Source organism: Manihot esculenta, mitochondrion (assembly GCF_001659605.2).
Source record: "Manihot esculenta mitochondrion, complete genome".
NCBI classification, from domain to species: Eukaryota; Viridiplantae; Streptophyta; class Magnoliopsida; order Malpighiales; family Euphorbiaceae; genus Manihot; species Manihot esculenta.
In genome coordinates, this window is record NC_045136.1 from 382,621 (window position 1) to 405,533 (window position 22,913).

Below are 22,913 nucleotides of genomic sequence, written 5' to 3' on the forward strand. Positions count from 1 at the left end.
CCGGGCTCCGTTTGGGCTTTCCAGTCTCGTTCCCTTAAATTAATTATTAATTGCACGAGATAAAGAAAACGGGATATCAAGCGGGAAGGCCGTGAGGGTTCGCCGGCAAGGGTCAAAGCTCTTCCTTGAGGCAGGCTCAGCTAACCCCGAATTCCCTGCTCGCTTTTCTTTCGCGCCTATAGCCTTGATAGCTGCTGTTAGGTGGGCTGTATTTGGCCCGCGCTCCCTCCTTGCATTGTCTGCTTTCGCGCTAGAAGCAGGAACCACCTTAGAATGGCAAGCGAAGCATCCTTTCTTTCATATGATATGCGAGTTATCTCTGTGATAAACATCTCGCTGTCCCTGATGCCTCTAAAGATAAAGATCGAACTATACCACTAGGGAGCGAAACCTCAATACCTCGACGATACCGTCGAGATGATAGAATAGCAGAGCAGGGGAGAAAAGAGAATAGAGATAGGGAAGGAAGTTCACAGAGAAAGGGAGTCTTATTCCATCAGCTGACAATCTCTAGCTACTCTTCGATACGAAACCATCCCCCGTTCTTGTAAGCATCAATCGGTGCACATCTCGAGGCTTTCAACCTTACCTTAGCAGTGATAGATGAAGAGGGATCAAGTACCTTTAGCGCAAATATGGAAAAAGTCTCATTAGACTGTTATAACTCCATCGCTTTGTCAATTATATTGGATCTTTTGAATCCGCGCCGCATTAAAAAACCAAGATTAAAATATGGTGGACCATCGAGTCCAGTAGTCATTGTTTGCATCGCTGACTACCACCAACCATTCATTTCGCAAAGAAGCCTCACTTCGAGGAACCTTGTGGGTGTCCGATGCCGACCCCGTTGTGCTGTGCGTATAAACCCTATAGCTCTTTGGTATTCGAAGCATCTTCCATGGCAAAGAGTTACCGGTTTAACAAATTTTGTGCCTTCAATTAGGCCATACCGCAACAAGTGCTCAGCTGCTTTCGCTCCGAGGCCGCTATTTTTTCAACTAAGTAGTTCACGCTTTCATCGGCAAAAGTACGGGAGAAGGTGTTTTTGTCGCCATCGCCCCGGTAAGACGTTAATCCGATTCAGCTAGAGTAAAAAGAAGACGATCAAGTAGGGCGTATGTCGAAAGAACGATTCATCCCAGAGAAAAAGATGGACCGCCGCTGCGAGGACTGACCTTAGGAACGGCCTTAGCCCACAGTTCTAGAACCAAGTGGATCAAGGAGGAAAAAATCGAATGTTACTCGTATTAATGAAAACCTTCGACGCTTCCTTCTATAGATGGGTTGAAAGCGGGGATATGATTAAGTTGAAACTAGCGATACCTTCCACCAGCATTGGCTTCACGCTTCGCCCCTATTCTATTGCCAACAACGGTTATTCAGCATCCCAGACCGGAAATTCCTTATCCGTAAAAGAGTAATGCAGGCAAAGTCTAGCTGCCTATTCGATTCCTTAGGGGCAAGAGGAAGAAAAGGAGACTGACTGTTCTGGCTTCCATTCTATATCGCTTCCCTGCCGAATGAAGACTTTCCCTAGTAGATTTGGATACGAGCGAATGCGGTCGATAGTAGTTCTTTGCTTCCATGAAAGAAGCCCCGGCGGGAGATGGTTTTGGAAAATTTTGTTGGAACTGCTGGGGGATGAAGAGACCACTACTTTGCCTTGTTCACCCTCTGCTCAAATTTCAACTCTTTCATGGTTGAAGAAAAGGCCCGAGCTGATTCAATGCTTGAAAGGATTCTTGCTTAGGGCTAGGTAAAAGCTTACCTGACAGAGTGGAAAAAAAAAGGCAAGAACGGAAGGTGGGATCTTTGGTAGTCTTCTAATTCCCCAACTAGTTGGCTAAGAGCGCGCCGGTACTTTACTCTAATAGAATAGAATGAGAAAGGGAGGATGTGTTTGATTGGGCTGGGAATGAATCCCTTAGCTAATATGCACTAATAGAGAATCCGCTCTTACGGAGTCCCTTTTGATGGCTAATTCTTCCGGTAATAGTCGTCTTTACTTTCCCTTTCCTTCTAATAAGTTGAATTACCGGCTTCGCTGCACAATTGCTATATCTCCACTTCGCCCCAGTCCTGAGCCTTTCAGAGATTCGGATTCAAGTTCTACCATGGGTGGGAACACTAAGGAAAATTACTCTCAAGGTATAGGACTTTCTTGAAAGAAGAGAATGAGTGTGCCAAGTCTATTTTGATTAAGGAGAAGAGTCTTGTGATGAATGCGTAAAGGTCCCCCCCGCTGTGAAAATAGTTACATTCTTATTTCTTATTATAAGAAATTAAGTAGATCGCTTTTAGTGATGCCAAAGGGCGCCTTTTCAAGGCGGCAGGTGGTTAGGAGAATCACCCCGGAAATAGGAGTGGAGTGGATCGAAAAAGTTTCTTTATGTCACCACTCGATCGATTATGGTAGCTGTCTGTCTGATCCTAGCACGGTCGTATCCGAACTAAGCGCTTGGATCAGAGATCGCCTGCCCGGATGGATCCGATCCTATTCCATAGCTTGGAAGGTTGTCTTATGCGATGTTCGGTCCGTCTTTGAGATAGAGTAAGATAGCTGAACGGTGCTCCCTGAACACTTTCACATACGATGGCACCGATGCTAGCACATTTAAGACGCTCGCACATTTACACCCGCTTGAAAGTGACAAGCACTCCTCTCAAGGTAAGGTAGTGAAGTCAGTTAATCAGATCTTATTGAATCAGCTGTTCTCTTTCTTATTCTACTATTGATCATGTCCGACCTCTCCCTTGCGCTTCAAGCGGGCTATGAGATGGCTTGAAAGAGGTTATTTACTAATCAAATAAGCCATCCATATAGAAGACTTTGGACAGAAGAGATCCGGGTTCTTTTCGATCACATTTCGTTAGTGTTAAGTTTATGCTGCTGCGGTGTAAATTCTTGAGTGAGCTTAAACGCCGTGCGACTTGGAAGAAGAAAAGCGCTCCCGCCGCTGCGAGACAGTAGCAGATCGTCACGTAATGGAGAATCTTTTTTTTCTCATACCAACCGAGAAATCCGTGTCACAAAGATATAGAGACAAAAGCAGAATCAATCGCTCGATTCGCTATCACTTTCGGCTTGGAAACCCATTGCGTTGTATAGGACTGCCCTGACAAAATGTAGAATGGGATCGTCTGTTGTGACCAGATTCTCTAAGGGGTCTGTCCTTCGGCCGTCTTTCTTTCTGAGACAGAGGAGAGTGGACATCTTTTCCATTGTGTTTACTGTTGGCCACCCTTTCTTGTCTTGTCTAATCATCGCTTGCTCCTCTTTAAAAGAGCTTAGGTGGACCTAGCCTTCGTCAACCGGCGCTGCTTCTGATCCTTTGCTTAGAAAAGGAGAATAGGAACTAGGGACGGCATAAATGGATCTTGAACTCATTCCTTTTTGGATACTGGATACCGGGAATGTAACTAATGAAGAGCATATGCTTTACACATGCAGGTTGATCAGTTCGCCCTAAATTGGAATTTCCAGAAGACCGAGACGAGAGTCACTCGCTACCTTGAGAACAGTGAGCCAATTCCGTGAGCCGAGGGTGAGAAGAAAAGCTCCTCATCTGAGCTAGAAAGCTCTTAATATAAGACAGATCTAGGCTAGGACGAAATCCCACTTTCTTGATGTAGTTCCTACGACTTGAATCCAGATTGCTGCCCACCTTTAGCGAACAAATGGGACTATGATCATGATGGAATTAGAACCTCTTGCTCCTCCTACAGACTCTGCACTCTGTTCACGGTTAGCTGGGAATTTCACTTCGCTGGTGAGAACGCTGGCTTAATTGCCAAGGCCTTATCTTCTTTTTTTTAAGGAAGAAGAAAGGAGCACCTACTGGTAGTGGTGAATACTGAGAACATGAATTCCCTTAGCGCGTTGGATCCACGAATAAGATTAGGTCTTTGCGAAAGCAAGACAATTTGATCATCGAAGAATGGAAAAATTCCTATCTCTGGTAAGACCACCCATGAGGGTTCATCACCTCATTTCTCGGTCAGATATTGGTGACAAGTTCCAATTTGACTTTCTAGTTAGAGGCCGTTTTTCTCAGTCAAAAGTCTGTCCCTCTTTACCCGGCATAAACCTAATCTAATGGAGGCAGAGGATCATTTAGCCTTCGATGATGATTTATCCGGAGCCCTCACTAATAATACCTTAAAAAGCTCTCCTTATCATTATCTTATCACGACAGCCTTCCCTGATAGACACCTTTTCTTGGCAGCCCTTGCCTTGACGATCTTCTTATTTAGAAAGGATAGTGCCCTTTCACTCATACTCATCGTGTCGTCATTCCGAACAAAGCTGCTCAAGCTAAGCATTCGCTACCTTTCTAGACCTTTATCCTACGATACCTTAAAGTTTCCGACTCTTCCTCTGCCCCCGAAAGAAGATTGGCTTTCCAGGGCCGAAAAAACCCAGGCAAGGAGCTCTGTCTACCCGGAAAGAAGCTACTAGTGTCGGTCCTTTCTCTTAAGTAAGTTAGTCTGTCTTCTTGTTAGCTTACTTAAGAGATAGAAGATGAACACAAAGCTAAGACTGACTTTTGAGCTTTCTTTTCTTTGATTCGCTTGGAATGTTAGAGTTAGAGCTAGGCCTTCTGCCTACAGTCCCAAGGTGTATTATGAGAGAGACTATGACTGAGATTCCAATACCTTCCATAACTACAGGGGGGAGCGGGTTAGGCAGCTACGTTCCTGTTCCTAACGGTGGTTGGGAGAAAGACAAGTAAACCAATTCACGCGGTTAGGAATCGTGGCTTTTGTGTTCCGGGGGTCAAAACTAGTTAGAATCTTTCCTTTTTTTTCGTGGATCGACTTCACGGGAGGACGAAACCAAGGGAAGGACTTTAGTATACGGAGCGAGCCAAAAGGAAAGGTGGGCTGATTAGTTTAAGAATAGGCTTTTACGCTTAGAGCTAAGCTTTTACGGTATTGGTCTTGAGAGAGATACCTATATAATTCGATATTTCATATCGGGATCTCAGACAAAAGCGTTATCTTTCAACGATTTAGCGCTAGGCGTAAGCTTATTCTTCGAAGTAATGGTACGATTCTTAGGTGCAACAAAACCAGTTAAAGGTGACGCAACTTCTGTTACAGCTTCTACGGTTTAGCGTCTTGTTTCGTTTAGCTACTTCTTTTCATTTAAAGCTCTCACCGCTTAGCACCTTGATTACACTGATCGCTATTTACAGATCTTTCTCTTATGTAATAAAAAGTAGTATATCATTATTCATATGAAACCTTTAATACGTTATCGGCTAGGGCAAAAGAATTCCTATAATAATAATAAGTAGTACGCCAAGTCAGATCTAGGTTAACTAGCTTATGGCTTATGAGCCCAATCTACGTCTTGCATGTGACTCAATAGGCATAAGTTAGATGCTTAACACATGCTTATCGTAGAACTACCCTGAGTCTAGATCTCAGATTTGAATCCTGCGTCCATATTTTCCTTTACAGTTGCATCGAGAAAGGCGTGGTCCCAGTAGTGTTCGGAGATAGCGAAAGAAGAGCTTAGCTTAGACAGTAGTGTCTCTGCTTTCAAAGCTGGTAACCTGATCGACTAAGAACCGATCTCAAGCTTGATGAGCAAATGGCTACTTTACTTGAGAGAAAGGCGTAATCGCATGCGCGCGCAAGAAGAGCACTCCTAAAAGAAGCAGTTTTCTTATATACGAAAAATCTCGTATATAAAGGAGAGTCACGCGCTCTTTAAAGGCCTTTTAAAGAAAGAGGCTTCAGTCATCGGTTCGAATCCGAGGAAGGGCTATCGGGTGTTCCAAACACTCTTTTTTTTTTCGGTATGCCGCTCCGCGAGCAAGGAGCGATAGAACCAAGTGGGCTGTGGTGATGTCAGAATTTGCACCTATTTGTATCTATTTAGTGATCAGTCCGCTAGTTTCTTTGATCCCACTCGGTCTTCCTTTTCTATTTTCTTCCAATAGTTCGACCTATCCAGAAAAATTGTCGGCCTACGAATGTGGTTTCGATCCTTCCGGTGATGCCAGAAGTCGTTTCGATATACGATTTTATCTTGTTTCAATTTTATTTATTATCCTTGATCCGGAAGTAACCTTTTTCTTTCCTTGGGCAGTACCTCCCAACAAGATTGATCCGTTTGGATTTTGGTCCATGATGGCCTTTTTATTGATTTTGACGATTGGATCTCTCTATGAATGGAAAAGGGGTGCTTCGGATCGGGAGTAATCACTAGTGATAGGGAAAAAATCGGGGGGAAGGACAAAGGAAAGAACGATGCCTACATTAAATCAATTGATTCGTCATGGTAGAGAAGAAAAACGGCGCACGGACCGTACTCGAGCTTCGGATCAATGTCCCCAGAAGCAAGGAGTACGCCCGCGTGTTTCAACGAGAACACCGAAAAAACCTAATTCAGCTCCACGTAAGATAGCCAAAGTACGGTTGAGCAATCGACATGATATATTTGCTCACATTCCAGGCGAAGGTCATAATTTGCAGGAACATTCTATGGTCTTAATAAGAGGAGGTAGAGTAAAGGATTCGCCAGGTGTGAAATCCCATTGTATTCGAGGAGTCAAGGATTTGCTGGGAATTCCGGATCGAAGAAGAGGCAGATCAAAATATGGTGCGGAAAAACCCAAATCGATATGAATGGAAGATGCCTCTGGAACTTGTTTTTCTCGGTCAGTCGAGTTTATTCGTTCCAATTCATTGGTTTAATCCGGTATAAATCTCATAGTCGGAGAATCCGCTTTTGCCTTAGCTTAGGATGAGTTCATAGGCACAGTACAGGTTACGTAGTCAGAGTGAAAAAGATCCGATGTTCCAGATCCAGATCCGCTGCTAGTCTTTGCTTCACTAGTCCTTGCTTCAGTTGGTCTACCTACTGTTTGCAAGATCCAAGGTCGGGCATGAAGCTTTGGCTCAGTAGGCTTTGGCATTCGACTTTGGGAAATAGAATAGATCGCTTACCTTGCTTTGGCATGCCAGAAAGGAAGCATTTCGCTGTGGTTCAAGATCATTGATTGAGTAGATCCCGAGACAAAGGGAGTTGAAGTGATCCGAGGGGGAATAGAGAAAAGCAGTTCCGGGGGTTCTGTTTGCTTAAAGAAAGCCTAGAAGTCATAAGGAATAGGGAATAGGCACTGTACCGTCAGCGAACTCTAAGGTTTGGCTTTTTATTTACTTTCATTAGTCAATGTCGCATTTCGAGTGCTTGGTTAGATCTCCTAATGTAATGAACGAGAAGATGCGGTGAATCAATCAGTATTAGCTAAGGAAAGCATTCTAATTCTGGGGAAGAGATTCAATCTTTCTTTATAGGAAATTGAGATTTATAGGGAATCTGTGCTTACTAAGCCTTTGTTTGAAGGACCGGTCTGAAAGTGCAAGACTCGCTGGACCCGGACTGACTAATTGCTAAGAGCTCATCCCGAGTTCTCTCGGGACGGGATAACTCTCAGTATGGCATGAAGTAAGAAGTAAGCCAAGTTCTCTTTGCCGTTACGTTAGGGTGACTCGAGAAAGCTTGAAAGGGAATTCCGAGAGCCCTTAAGCTTCAAGCTATCCGGCTTCAAGCCGCGAAGAAGGAATCCGAGCTGCATCTTAAAAGAAGGAAGATCGTTCATCAGCGCTTTCAGTAACTAAGAGTCAATCAGGTGCGTAATCAAGCTAATCTCATTCCTTAGGAGCTGGAGCAATATGAGATGAAAGAGTTGACTTTACGTTGAATACAGGAACTCGTTTTCGGTGGAATGAACTATCAGAGAAGAGAAGGCTGAAAGCCTAGCCAAAAGCTTTTGAGTCAAGTACGCAGGAAGAGTTTTTAGGTATAGGAATAGGGCATTCCATTCCGCATTCTTTGGCACGAGGGTTTGGCTTCCTTGATTCAGGTAGGAAAGAAGGGGCTATGGCATGAAGCTTGGTTCATTCATTTCTTTGGAATCGAACTCTCCCTCAAAGGAAGGGAAGGAAGCTAAGCGTTTAAACGGATAACGAGCGAAGCAGCTCTCACGCGTCTTCAAACCTTCGTCGATCTCTTGTTCTTCCTGTCATCGATATAGCTCATATCTTTCGCTTAGGAACGAGCAGCTACTACTTAAAGATAAGTATAAGTACGTGGGCGGGCGAAGTAGCTCAATCAAAAGATTAGCTAAGAAGCTCAATAGCAACTGTATTGTATAAAATAGGTCGAGTGAATCAGAAATCTAACGATTACCTGAGCCGATAGACGAACTTGTAGAGTCAGAGTCTTACCTTAAAGCCTAGGGACTACCAGAATTGTATGACTCACTCACCTTACCCACATTCCCTGTGAACTCCGAAATTGAGATCTTGGAAGTCAATTACAGTAGTTGAACGGCTTGTAAACTTAGTGGAAGACTAGTGAAGCTATAAGCGTTCTTAGTCATGGCATTGGGGAGTGAATTCTACCATTGATGTATAGCTTTTTTTCTAGGAGCAGTTAGTCATCCATCTCTATGGGAGTTCAATCAGTCGATGGAAAGGAAGCCTTATCTTGAAGAGCGTCTAACAGCCAATACCATCAGATTTGCAGCTTTCTTGGCCGCCTGGTTCTCTGGCCAAGAATGAGACTTGGGAGTAAGTATATTAAGTATATTCTTAAGGAAGCCGATAGCGTGAATAATCTGGTTTCAGACCCTCAAGCCTTTCAAGCCCTACTAAGTAAAGTGGGATCATGCCTTGGCAGAGTTACTGGCACAAGCCTTCCACAAGACGACTGACATATTCTTGCTGTAGAACTCTTATCTTTTTCATCTAGCGCAAGGTCAACCCCACAAGCCAGAACTAGATAGTATGTTCCTGGTAGGAGTGGTAGAAGCGATTGAACAGCTTTCCTTGGCTAAAGTAAAGGGGATCGATCCGGGGGAGGGGGAATTGAATCATCAACTGTGGCACTGACTTGAGGAATAAAGCAGTGAATGCTGCCGATACCGGAGCAGCTAAAGGAACTGCCATCTCACGAATTGGATTACTTTCGCCTCAACAAATAAGTGCTTGGGCCAATAAAATTCTACCTAATGGAGAGATTGTTGGAGAGGTGACAAAACCCAATACTTTTCATTAAAAAACCAATAAACCTGAAAAAGATGAATTATTTTGTGAAAGAATTTTTGGGCCTATAAAAAAGTTTAATTTGTGCTTGTGGGAATTATCGAGTAATCAGAAATGAAAAAGAAGACCAAAAATTTTGTGAACAATGCGGAGTCGAATTTGTTAAGTTGGCTCAAGAGGGCCTTGGCTTCTACTTGAGTTGGTCGAGGTCAAGTTGGTCTTCTTTTCTCCATAGATCGGAGAATGTTAAAAGCTTTCTCTATCCGCTAGGCGCATCTTTTCCTTAACTCTTGTTGAGTAAGATGTTCTTCTTCTTGCCTCTCTAGCCTTACTGCAGTAGGACTTGTTTCAGCTATTCACAAGGATTGCCTCGCCCTTCTAGGGAGTTTTTTCTTTATCGTTAATTGACGAACGAGATAGCTTTGTCACCAACGCCTTCTCCCATTTGTTTCATATACTTCCTAAGTTATTAGCATGACATGTGTTATACTTTTTGTACTTATATGCTTAATACCACTGCTCTGGATAAAGAAAGACCAAAGATAGGCTTCCTATACCGGACATTAAAAGACTTAAGCCCTCGTTGCATGGAATTGTAATCTTCGACCAGAGTGATGGCCTTCGTAACGAGCATAAGAGCTGTCAGGGTCATGGGGAGGGACTAATTGGACTACCCGTAAGAGGATGATGTCTCCCAGATACTATTTGTAATACGGTATCTCACAGTAATATGGGTTCCCCATACAGTATTCCCTCAGGTTCTTATGCAGTTTCTATATCTGTGCGCCGTTTATTTTGAGCGAAGTGCTTAGCTTATAGTGGGATATCCTTATAATACTACTGCCCTGCAAAAGTCTTTCTCCCCGCCAGTGTTTAACCTGTTGGAGTTGCGTTCTCTTCTACATGCCTGACTCCGTGTCCGTCTATAATATAGTGAGCTGGGAAAGTCCTAATTCTAACATGAATTTCCTTTAATAACGTGCTAGCGGTTCCTAGAATACTAGCAAAAGTAAGAATAACTATAACGTAGATAATCTTTATAGTCTCCCTGGTCCCCTTTTACCAGTAGTTTCTAAGGCCAGTGCGTGCTACTTTCATCGCGTGGGAGTTATGAATTTCTATTGCTAAGCGCTTTTTTAAAGCAGTGAGCAAACAAAGCAGTTTGGACAAGCGAAATCCAGTAGGCAAAAGATAAGTAGAAGTAGGCGGCGGAAAAGTGCTTGTCTCTTCTTAAGAAGGTGACTTCGTCTCTATATCAGTAGTCCGCAAGCGGGTAAGTGAGCGAATAAGTTCCAGACGATCATTGCATAGGAGCGCGGGAATGGGCATTTTTGGGTAACATCACCTAACACTAATCACATCACCGATAAAATGCATCACTTTACCGATGTTCCTAATATTACCATAACTCGGCTTATTATCCGACCTATGAACCAAATCCTTTATTCGATGCCGCATCAAGATTGTTTCTTCCTAGAAAGTTGTTGGTTGACTTGATGGCGATACTATGAATGAGCTACCAAAGACTAGTTTCGCTTCCCATTGAGATGATTTTTAGGACCTGGAATTGATTAAGTGAGGGAGCCTTCTGGGAATTGCCTAGCTCAGCTACGAAGATTGACGAGAAGACCACCACCTTTCATAAGGCCCTTCCCTTTATATAATATAATAGAAGGCAAAAGCAAGAGTGAAACTACGAGCTAAAAGCAGGCGTCCTATTATAAAATAATAAGATAGCACCAGACGCCCTCCTGCCTCCATAAGATGGTCTTATGCCCGCTTTAGAATACCAGCGGGAGAGTCATCCGAGAAAACGGAGGCGCCGTAAGATTATATGACCAAAGGCCTTGTCACGAGTAGATTCTCGCAAAGCCCCGTAAAAATGGAGTGCTCGACCTATCAGGTCTAGGGAGGGTAGGACGTGGTTCAGTTAGTTCAGTCAGGTTCGAGAGGACCATTTCGTTTACGAATCGAGTAGAACAAGCAAACGAAGCTACATAAAGAAAAAAGTGGAAGACTGATTGGAGGGGTTTGAGGTTGAGGGGGAAGGCTTTAGCAGTTGTTGGTAATGTTGCTGGCGGAAGATTGCCTTCTTTCGTGAATTCATAAATAAAGATGTCCCCAGATTATCATTGTCAAGGCAGTTTCAGAAAAAGAAGTTGTATGTGGTATGCCTTGAATTGAAAGAAGAAGAAAAAACTCGGAAATTCCTGTTCAGTATGGTGGAGAAGAAAGATTCACTTATCTTATATATATGAAACATGTTTTTTAGAAAAGCACTTTCTTCCCCTATATTTTCTTGCTTCGACTCTACTCGCAGAAGACTTCAGAGTGTGAGAGAGCTAGAGCCAAAGACGTCTTTTTTTCGATGAAAGCGGAAAGGAAATGCCACTTAGTTAGGTTTTGGAGAAGACGATTATAGATTCAAAGCAATGACCGGGCTCAAGCCCTAATCCTTGACTTGACTTGAGTATAGTCATCTTTGATAGATCTATTCTATGTGGTGGGGCGTTCCCCGATGATCCATAATTCAAGAGTCTAGAGTTCTTCCCCCCTTTTTAATTAAGACAATTTCGCAACGAAACGAGCTAATGAAGGAGATTTTCCATTTATGAAAAAAAGCCTTTCTTCAATTCTCGCTTCTTAACTCCAAAAGTCTCAGTCTAAGCTATCTAAGCCACCCTCTTACTCTTAGCGAATGTAGGAAAAAGACCGTACTTTTGACTTTTCTTATTCTTATTATCTAAGAACTCAACTCAGTTTAGTCTTTAAAACCTTAATAGCTTTCTTCAAGATTGAATTGAGGAAAAACTCTTTAATAATCCAATGCATTCTTTTCGATTTAGCGTAGAGATATGCCCCATTCTCCATTCATATTTGGAATGGAATCATTTTTCTTTTCTTCCTAGCTGAATTTCCAAACCTTTTCTCCCCACCGAAAGCGAAAGGGAGTTAGGGGAGGGGCTTGCTCTAAACTTCAAAAGATATTCTCGCATTTCAGTGAACAAGGCAGTGATTCGACGATCATCTAGTAGGTGTACCGCGGGTGGCTTCTCTCTTTTGGTTGTATATATGTGTTTTGTGTGCACTCGGGTTTTTAAGGAGCTGGCCTATAGTCTTAGCTAATAACCAGAAAGTAAACCTGGCTCCTTCCAGTCTTTACCTGGAAATGAGGACTCTTTTGACTCAGATCACAGAGAATCTCCCCGTCTCTGGTCACGGGCCTCTGTTCCAGTTTCAAACAGAGGGGCTAAAGGAAAAGGCGAGTCCTAGAAAAAGTCTTCTTGTTCCGTGGGGGCTCTACCAAAAAGCATACAATGACACAATCAACAGGTGAGTCCTTACCCGCACTCCAAGCAGGTGGATGTATGGACGAAGATAACGACTTAATCAACTGGATTCACCGAAGCTATTTCCTCTAGACAGAATGAGGCTCTTTCGTTGAGAGATCTATTAGTGATTGGGCCACTACCTATAAGCTTGAAGCTCCTCTTACTGAACTTAGATGGAAGAGATAGTAATGAATACTTTATACGCTACGATTTTTTTTTTTTAATAATTTCTAGTTATAGGAAAAGATCACTCCTATTCTTCTTCTTATATAAGATATTATCTAGGACTTCCGACGAATGAAATTCATTCTTTTATCCGAATTGACCATCTGTTACCCAATTAGTTTTCAATTGAGTTATCCGAACTGACCATTCGGAGAAGTCAATTTTGATGGATGAGATTTTGGTTGAAGAGTCATGTGCCACTTCAACTTCAGACTCTGATTAGGGTTCTGCTGTCACTAATAGAACCGGAGGGGCAACAATTTCATATAATAGTAATAGAGACCACCATTCGCTTTGAGCTTGAAGGTGACGAAGAAGCTGCACAAACCAGAGAATGCGCTTCCGTATATTAAGTTGAGGAATAGGCAGTTCTTGCTCACAACTCGGCAGCGATTTCATCTGCATACGGCTTGCCCCTGCTTCAGAAAATGCTTTCCGTGGTTAAGCTTTTTTTTGTCGATAAGCGAAGGCTTAGAATCATTTCGTGTTGTGCCCGCTTAAAAGCTAGAAGGAAAGAGTCGTAGTCTTAGGGCAGTCACCCTAGCCCTTTAGTCATATTCAACCATTTCTGGAAAGATAGCCAGGTGAATCAACACCTAGTTCTTTCGTACCCAGGGGATGAGACTTTACAGACGACCTTCTGCCCTTTTTTTCTTTTAAAGAGAGATCAAATTTGAGATTAAATATGGGAGCAGGATTCGCAGCAAACTAGATCGACACTTTTGACTTTTATAGGTGCAAGGCATTAAAAAGCCCAGGTGCAAGTGACTGAATTAGCCTGTTGCTATCTTTCTTTCTGAAGGACTGACTTATTTAAAAAAATAGAATAGGGATAGAAGAAGTTGGTATAGCTCGAAAGCTTTATTCGAAAGAAAAGAAGAAAGTTAAGTTAGTCAAGATAGTTAGTAAGGGTACGGAGCATTCCACTTCAGAATTACGGCATCGGTTCTTGCGAATGAATCTGCTGTTGGAAGAAAGTATAATTTAACTAACTGTATCCCAGACTTAATACAACGAGGTTAGCAAAGAGGGAAGGGAAGAGACAAACCAAAGGTTTCGGCTAGCGAAGTGAGTGAGCGCGGGTAGGCAACGAAATTCACTGATCTTTTCGAAAACGAGGTCCTATTTACTTACTTATAAACTTAGTTTTGATCACGGCGCCAGGCCATAAACAAGAAATAGCCGGCTAAAGGCCCAGCGAAACAATAGCGAAGTCCGAGCGGTATAAGCGAGGGCAGATTTAGAAAACGTTCACGTGGCGAAAGCTAATGCGCGGTTGGAGATGAGCCTAACAGATCGAAAAGAATGAGTTCATGTTCACGGCTTTAAATAGGAAATCCCAGTACCCCTAGGGCGAGAAAGAATAGGAATTGATCTAGCGAGTGTCAGATGAAAGGTTTCGCAATGAAAGCGAGAGACCAAGGGGCGAAAGGCAATAACGATTTGGCTCCAGGGTTTGACTTGACCCTTACTGATCTTGTCACAAGGATTGTTGACTCAAAAAGGAGTCGGCGTAACCGGATAGAAGCAAGTAAACGAAATTATGCCATCAGTAGCAAAAGCCTACTGATGCACTCTGGTCTCATGAACGGTAAGATGGCTTATCTGTCACCAAATAGGCTCAAGAAGGCTAATCCTTAAACAGAAAAAGGCGAGTTGCGCTAAGGTCTCAGTTCCAGGTCCAAGTACTACAGACGAAGGAAGCACACCGAACCACTATCATCCGAGAAGCATGCCTTATACACTCATAGAGGCCTTTACAAACAAGAGAAGTAATCGCACATGGCGAAGACGTATCACGGTAGGGACTGTTTCGACTACTAAGGAGATGTACGAGCTTAGTGTCCTTCTCTTCAATCCAATAGCAAGAGAAGGTAGAGGAAGACAAACCTTATGTCAAAGCTTCATGCTTATTACTTTTTTACCCTACGTCCTACATGCCTGATCTTAATGCCATTGAACAGAGGATCTTAATGCTTGCTTGGAGAGCGCAAATCCTTACGCGGTAAACCAATAGCATCGGATTCAGTCCTTTCCTTCTTTCTTACTTTCATGGGTTGGCCTCTTTCCGAGCTATAGCAAAGAGCGATCCAAGCACGTCACGTACGACCTTGGCATCCATCTTGTTGCTGTTAAGCGTATTTTACGGTATGTTGCTGGCACACTTCATCATGGTCTCCTTACTACTCCACTCCTTCATCTCATTTCACCCTTACTCCATATTCGGATGCAGATTGGGGGAGAAAGACTCTGATTAGGAAAGGGTCCCCCTCTGCCTACGGCCTGCTCGCTACTCGCCTGGCTGACTACGGCACTGGCTTTTTTCTTGTCGCAATTGAAGAAGAATCAGCTGCTAGTCTTTTAGCCACAGACGCTCTTGAGTAAATATCGGCTGTGGTCCTATCAGCTCAACCAGTTGCCGGTCTTGTTTGCGTAGTAAATGGTTTTGGCGGAATACGGTGTTTAGCTGTTATTAAAAATCAGGTCTGTCTGTAAGCAATTACCTTTCCTGGCTTGCTTTAGCCGGTGACTCTATGCCCTCCGCTTCGACTTCAAATGTGAGAGTCGAGTCGGTTGTGCTAGAATCAACTCTAACCGTAGCAGCTCTTATCCTATCTGCTCTTGGTCTTATAACCGGTGGTGGAGGAAGAGAAGTTCAAAGGGAGTTTTAAAAGAAAGTAATAAAGTAAAGTAAAGGTGTTGGAAGATGAGGAAGACTGCAGTAGTGAAGGCTTCAACCCAGAACTTTCGGGTCGGGGTGTGGTGAGGGAAGGTTTGCTTTATAATGGATTCGAAGTTCGGCTTCACTTCCTCTTGTTGAAGAAATAAACCTGGTTGGTTCGTCTTGCTCAAATCAGCGAATTGCTATAAAGCATTTCTTTGTCGTCACAGAGAAGTCCTGAGAAAAGAAGTGGATTTGCTCACAGGCGGAGGATGAAATAGAACCCGACTAAAGTTGCTAACAACCGGCCTACAGTGAGTACTCCCGATATTACCTTCGCTGAATCTTTCCTTTGGATTGTCCCTGAGGAATGAGACTTTCTTATTCGGAACTACGACTCTCATTGAATATTTCTTTCTCACCGACCGCGAGCGATGTGGTACGTCAGCGGCAAGAGCAGCTAGCTGATTGAGATGCCACAGCTCCTTCCGCATCTCTATTCGCCTCTACGCTTGAAAAAAGCTTTTTGATCGCATCTAAAACGGCAACAAGTGTGTGCCTATCAAAGCCCTTGAACTAACCTTTTAGGGCATTCTGAGGCTGAATCGTGTGGATCAGCTCCTTCGTCTACCTGCTACACTTACCGATATGCAACTGACTGAACAGGACGGGCAGGACGGCTTTTAGGCTACCCCCGCTCGAACTCAAGTCATTGCTCATTCCCTTGCCTATCTAAAAGAAAAAAAGATGGAAGCTTATTATTATATATTCTATTTTAATATAGTGATTTGAGTGCCTATCCACTGCCTTTACTACCTACCCATATGGGATTGTTGCTCTTGAAAAGCTAGAATTTCTTAGAAAAGAGAATCCGAATCAACTAAGTCAAGCCCACTACGAAGAAGTGAAGAAAGCCCAATATTGGGCCGTGCTTTTTCTTCCCCGGAATGACCTGGTTGTTGATCCCTAATACGATATCGGTTACCTGGCCTCTTTCTCCCGAATCATCTTTCTAAAATGAATTTTCTATGAGATGTATGGACAAACAGATAAAGAGTAGCGAACTATTCAGCGACATATGAGTTTGTCGCATAATGAGCCGCTCACGACAGAGATTCGATTACGGATTCGCCCTATCCACCAAGAAAGGTAAGAAGTAAGAAAGAGATATACAGATCTTAATAGGAAGCTAGACTCATTCTCTTGTGAGTCAGTCACTCTAAATAGAATAGACACCTGTCTCAGGTAAGGAGGACTCTCTTGCTTCACTGATTCAATCTTTCCCGGCTCGGAAGGAGGAGAATTTGTCCATGGGAGGCCTAAAAAGGGAAATGAATCGGGTCTGTCCGCATAGACGAAGCTTGCTCCTTTCTGTCATCTAGCCCTACCCTAATCAATATCAATAAGGGGAAGGCGAAGAGCTTTCTCTTGATCCTGGGAGAGATCGGGCCATAATCTAATAGGGGAAGGCAAGACCAGAAGTTTATCTATCTGCAAAAGGCGCTGGAAAGAGGTCGAAAGTAGGGCGGAGGGTGGGCGTAGCGGATTTGATCATCCTCTGCTCGTAGGGATCCGGGGCACCGCCCAGAAGCGTCACGGACGAACCGAATCGTCTCGCAGTTACACGAACCAGCTCAATCAGCCACGACCGATAAGATGTCAGACTAGTAAAAAGAGCAGTACGCACCTACATTTTCAAACCTTCCAGCAGAAAAGCTCAACTAACTACAACAATAGACTGAGAGAATACCATACCAATAGACTAAACGAAGACCCCCCTCCACAAGGATAGAACACACCAATAAAGAAAGACCGGAATTTATCTAATAACAGGATTCGCGCCATAATTATATATTAAAATTAGATATTCAATATAATAAACAGCATATTTGGTGAAGCAAAGAGCTTCGGTCAAAAGCAGATACCACACACTCAATCCAATGAGCAAGCACATAACATAAGCTAGACGAATCTCTATCTCTTTAGAATGTAGAAAGAAGATCTTTTGTCTCAAAGAAGATCTTTTGTCTCATGGTAGCCTGCTCCAGTCCCCTTACGAAACTCTCGTTATTGGGTTAGCCATACACTTCACATGTTTCTAGCGATTCACATGGCATCATCAAATGATACAAGTCTTGGATAAGAATCTACAACGCACTAGAACGCCCTTGTTGACGATCCTTTACTCCGGCAGCATCTAGGGTTCCTCGAACAATGTGATATCTCACACCGGGTAAATCTTTAACCCTCCCCCCTCTTACTAAGACTACCGAATGTTCTTGTGAATTATGGCCAATACCGGGTATATAAGCAGTGATTTCAAACCCAGAGGTTAATCGTACTCTGGCAACTTTACGTAAGGCAGAGTTTGGTTTTTTGGGGGTGATAGTGGAAAAGTTGACAGATAAGTCACCCTTACTGCCACTCTACAGAACCGTACATGAGATTTTCGCCTCATACGGCTCCTCGTTCAATTCTTTCTCTTCTAGTAAGGCCTTGCCTTGGAAAGGCTACATTCGATTCTGACGACGTGTAAAGCTACTGCCCACCCCTACCTTTATTTATGCTATACAGGAATCCACCAAAGATCTCAGAGTTTGAAACTTACACACTAGAAACCTAAATCCTCAAAAAGCAAAAAAGAAAGATAGGGCTCGACCCCCTACCCTAGATAGAACCCTTCCACTGGAGAACAGCCATCAGACCGGATTTGTCGTAAATAATTATTTGTTAATCACAGCGAGCGGCTCTCTGGCCATTATCAGACTATTCAGTGACAGCTTCTGATGAAGCGAAACGAAAAAAGCCTATTTATTTTAGGTCAGGCCTTCAGAAAGACTTGTGCCATCTTAATCTTCTAGTTTGCCGCGTACGCTGCTCTTAGAGTCGATTCCTACTCTCGAACCGAAAGCAGGTAAGCCCAAAAGCTTTGAAGCGGAGACTATTGGTAGTGAGAGAAATGTCATCTAATGAAAGGCAGGTGCCATCCCCGCTGATTAAAGGAAAAACTCTTCGCTGGGAAAAGTCTGAAGGCCATTCCATTTTGGGTAAAAAGGAGAATATTTAATTGGAAGATCTTTCTTTCTTCTTAACTTATTCCCTCCCCTCCCATCTAAAGAATTCGGACTGGACTGGTGAATGGTAACCTAAAAGATCCTTTATTAACGCATCTGAAAGCACAGCAAGCTTCATAGCGAGCAAGCAAACTAGAATAAAAGTTAGAAAATTCCTTGACAATGGAGGATCCCCAATGACAATATCGTCACCAGTAGGATTGATTGGGGGCTATGAGTTGAACTATACCTGTAATCATAACTGTTGACATGGGTTAACTCCTATCCTGTAGGGACTATCCCACATTGAATCGACAACAAGTCTCTTTCCAAAAGATTGCTGCTTGAAACGAAGTCTAACTCTTCCGGATACGCAACGCCCCTTCTGGAAGCCTTACGACAGCTACTTTTCTTGTCGGCATAACGACCGCTTTCGATAGCAATCAAGGATTGATTTCGGAAGGGGGTGCGAAAGAGTTCAACACTACGCTCATTTCGTAGATCTACGATTTCCGGGTAAAGGATTTTTGCTTAGCTGCTTAGCGAATCCCCTAGCTTTTATGAAACTTTTCACATTCTCTTTGTCTTTCTCGATGGCTATCCGGATAGCGGAAGTTAAATCATTTGCGAAAGCTCTTTCTTCGCACTCTTTTGAATCTAAGTTCGATTCGTCCTCGGGCACTCTTCCAACTTAAAGAAAACGATCTGATGTCACTATGCTTAACACATGAAATAGGACTGCTTTCCTGGGCTAGCCTATTAGGCCGCTGTGTAAGAACTCTATGCTATCTATGGAATAGCGGTCAGTGCTGCTGACTGCTTGAAAGTTTGAACCAAGTCTTGGATTCGGAAGAGAAGTAGGCGTAGAGGATATTGGGAAAGATCCCACATCTGGTTAACTGCTTTAGGAGTGCCAGCTATTACTGAAGCTGTGAAAAAGAATTGCTAGCGAAAGTTTTCTTAGTTTAGTCACCGATAAAGAAAGTAGCTAGGCTTCCTGGTGGTATGAAAGAAATAGATCTTAGTGCCTTAGACGACCTAGAAGGAGGATTGCTTATCTCACCCGTAGTCGCAAGGAGCGTAGCCCAAGATTCTTTTGAGACGAATGAATGCCGAAGAAAGGAAGGCCGTCGTGAGAGCTTACTCCGCTGTTCGTGGTGGTTCCGGGTTGCTTTTTACTTAGGGGTAAAGGAATACCTTAAGGCAGCGAGCCCTTAGCGACTGAATTCGTCTTTGTTTTGGCATTTTAGCAGGAGAATTGGAAGAATTTAATGACAAAGCGATATTATCTTATTAGAAAGCGGACTAGGAGCGGAAGGCTAAAGGGAATTTATTTAGTTAGGAAGGAAAGAAAGTGACATCTGAAAGTCTGATTCGGATTCTGCTCTCGCTGTTCTCAAAGTATCGAAGAGACCAGAGGGAGAGATCTCTCGTCAGGTCTTGGGTAGTTTGCCGGAGGTGTGAAAGGTGGGCTTCACCTGTAGCCTTCTAAGGCGAGGCCACCCTATATCTTCTCAGGTATGGGGTGGAGGAGGAGAGCGGGTATGTGGGCTTCTTCTACTGGTACTGGATTACTTTACTGACTGGAATTATTTCAAAACCGGTAGAGGATTGGGAAGGTTACTAATCTTTCTTTCGAGTGCGGCTCTATGCAAAGGTTATTCATCTTTCCCTAGGGTGCTTAGGAATGAGAGATTCTTATGCCCTGCCTACGTCTATTCATGCTTGGTCTTCTGAGAGTTAGGATGAAATGCGATCCATTCAAAGTCTGAGTTTGTACAAAATTCCTTCCTCACCAAGTAGTCTCGTTGGTCTTCAAAAGAAGACAGTCGAGCTAGGAGCTAGGGGCGGCGAAAGCTTATTCCGGGAACGCTATTTCCCGGCCTAGGACAGTTAGTTGATTGGATAAGAGGGGAGATCCGCGAAGGGAGTATCAAAAAAGAAAGTAATAGGAAAAAATAGGGCTCAATCTGAAGATGGACGGTCTTTAGGCACTCGTCCCTTTATAGGGGTGGGTTCAAATCATTCTATATGAGGAGCCAGTTGAGATTGATATATAAAAAAGTGGAGTCTTTCATCTTTCTCCTACCCCTACAGATACAGATACAGAGACGGGGCTTCCTTCACTGCCTGCCCTATTTGAGTTTTCGTTAAAAGGCCAATTTGAATGCTTAGAAAACTTCAGTGAATTCCCTTGGCAGAGTACATTTCAAGTGATCCAATTCGTTTCTGCGTTTAGAAGTTGCCGTAGAATCCATCTTTGGTGGTTTGGTCTACTAACGGAGTCCATTTGCACCGGTACCGATCACGGAATTTGCACCGAAAACAAGACCGGTCGGGCATAGCTATCCCTCCCTCGTGGAAGTGGCGAGTCCTATTCAATCAAATCCTTTCTATGCTACCGGAAACCCAATCCATTCTATTGTCTACAAAGCAATACCTCTGTGCTTTCCTCGCCCCCTTCCCTTCCTTCCCGGCACCAAGCATTCCTAGATATTGTTCCAGTGGTGGACTACTCGCATTGATCCAGTGGTTTACTATCCGGACTTGCTCGCCTAACGAAAGAAAATCATCAATACTTGGCCAAGTTGACCCATACTATTGCAGTTTCTCCTACAGCTGCTGGCGAGCTACTCTTGAGACGGAGCTGACTTCCTAACCGGCTAGCAACGGGCACTGGCGACAGAGAGATTACTAACTGGCTAGCAAAGGGCACTGGCTTGGCTTCCGGAAGAGATAGTCCTGTCAGTGGTAAAGGAAGCGGGAGCGAAGGGTCGACTGAGCGAGTCTATTGCAGCCTCTTTTTAAGGCAGGAATAACTAGGTATGACAGTAGCGAACCAGCAGCAAAAAGCAAAGATGGGTCTTGTCTTGTTAGCAGGAGTTGTTAGCAGGCGGAGGAGACATGGAATATTTCTACATTGGAGGTGGTGCTCCTGTAGGGGAGGGGCTTCTAAACCCATACCCTGCATTTCCAAGCAAGGGTGGCACTTAGTAAAATAGGGTTAGTTAGGTAAGCACGAACCACGAAAAGAAGAATCGCCCTTGAAATAGATGGGTGGTATTCTTGTTTTGAGTAAGCCCCCCAGGCCCCAGGCCCAAGAAAAAAAAGAAAGGGCAGTGTGCAAGGCGCTTCTGGCATGTAAGATGGATATTCTAGGAAGAAGAAATTGTTTCATCTAGCCCGCCCTGCCATAGCCTTTGGAATCATATCCCCACCTACCAGCATCGGACTCATTGAATCGTAGCTAAAGCTCATCCCTGGTCAACAGCTAAACTCTTGAGTGAGACCACGGTAAACCCCACAGCAAGTCTCAGTCAACTTCTTCAATAGAAGCACTGGCAGAAGGCAGTTCTACTGTAGTTTCATAGGGCCGGGTAATACCTCTATCTAATACTACGCGGGCCTGTCTTTCCTTCGCTTCGTGTGCTCCCCGATCTCTTGTAGGTATCGTATATAAGAGAAAGCCTGACTACTTGGAGAGGGGCGCCTAGCTAACGGAGTTCACGAGGAAGCGACTTCAGTTAGTGAAGCGAGGCCTCACACATTAAACCATATCTTACTGAACCGAGTGAGGTATAGACAGATTATACCACAGCTTGTGTTGTGGCGAGACGAAGGGCTTTTTTTAATTACTAAAGGTCATTCGCCTTGCTTGCTTACCGGACAAGAAGGATTCTTAGACCTATTAATGGACTATAGCGAACCATAAGGAAGACCCTCGTGGTCTCCCTGTGACTGGCTAGGAAACTGAGATCGCACTCTTTCCTACTCCAGGCAGGCAAGTAGTACGGGATACGGACTCTAACTCAAGCCTACAACCCCGTACAGAGTAGTGTGTGCTGCTGTGTAAACGTATATTCGTAGGATGTTCGATATTCCTATGGATGTCGGACTCTGCTGGTATCCTGTTTGGACTTCGTCGCCAGTACCTTTCAAAAAGAGCCCTTAAGAGCTCTTTTTTTTCTCTCTTTTTCCGGGATTTCTTTTCCATATCATTATTGATATAAGGAGTTCTACTCGGGCCTCAGTTTCCGACCTGGCCCTGGGAGACTGCTTGAGCTGAGCCCCTAGATAGCTTTCAAAGTCTGCAAACCTTGTTCTCCCTCCCCCCCTTACACAACCGGGTGGAGGATTCATGTAAACTTCTTCCTGTGGGTCCCCGTTCAGGAAGGCATTTTGAACATCTAATTGGAACAGAGGCCAATCTCAATTCGCAGCAATAGAGAGCAGGAGACGAGCTTAATCTACGCCTCTTTCTCACAAGTTCTTCTCTCGACTGGAACCGATTCCTGGTGTGCGCCTACCGTGTATGCGATGAACCGAACGTATGCTTCTCTCGGACAAGAACCAGAAGTACATCTTTCCTTGAGGCTTCATGGCTAGCTGCAATGAGACATGCCGATAGAGCAGTAGCAGGAATAGAGCCAACAGATGGATAGGCTGAAAAAAGAGTGAGACCCATAGACATGATGGAGTCAGCCCTTAGGGTATATGCCATAGGTACGGGGTCATCAAGAGTGGCTACTACAGAGAGAAGCACGAAAGTGAACCGTCTATAAGCCCCTCAAAATCTGT

General features: G+C 43.8%; 2 protein-coding genes across 2 annotated transcripts; both read left to right on the forward strand.

The window, feature by feature from the left end:
- Positions 1–5,856: 5,856 nt before the first annotated feature.
- Positions 5,857–6,213, forward strand: nad3 (NADH dehydrogenase subunit 3). The gene has a single exon. The coding sequence runs from the start codon at positions 5,857–5,859 to the stop codon at positions 6,211–6,213; it is 357 nt and encodes a 118-aa protein (YP_009709934.1).
- A 48-nt stretch (positions 6,214–6,261) lies between these two features.
- rps12 (ribosomal protein S12) lies at positions 6,262–6,639 on the forward strand. Its single transcript has one exon. It carries the CDS (start codon positions 6,262–6,264, stop codon positions 6,637–6,639), a length of 378 nt encoding a protein of 125 aa, YP_009709935.1.
- The last annotated feature ends 16,274 nt before the right edge of the window (positions 6,640–22,913 follow it).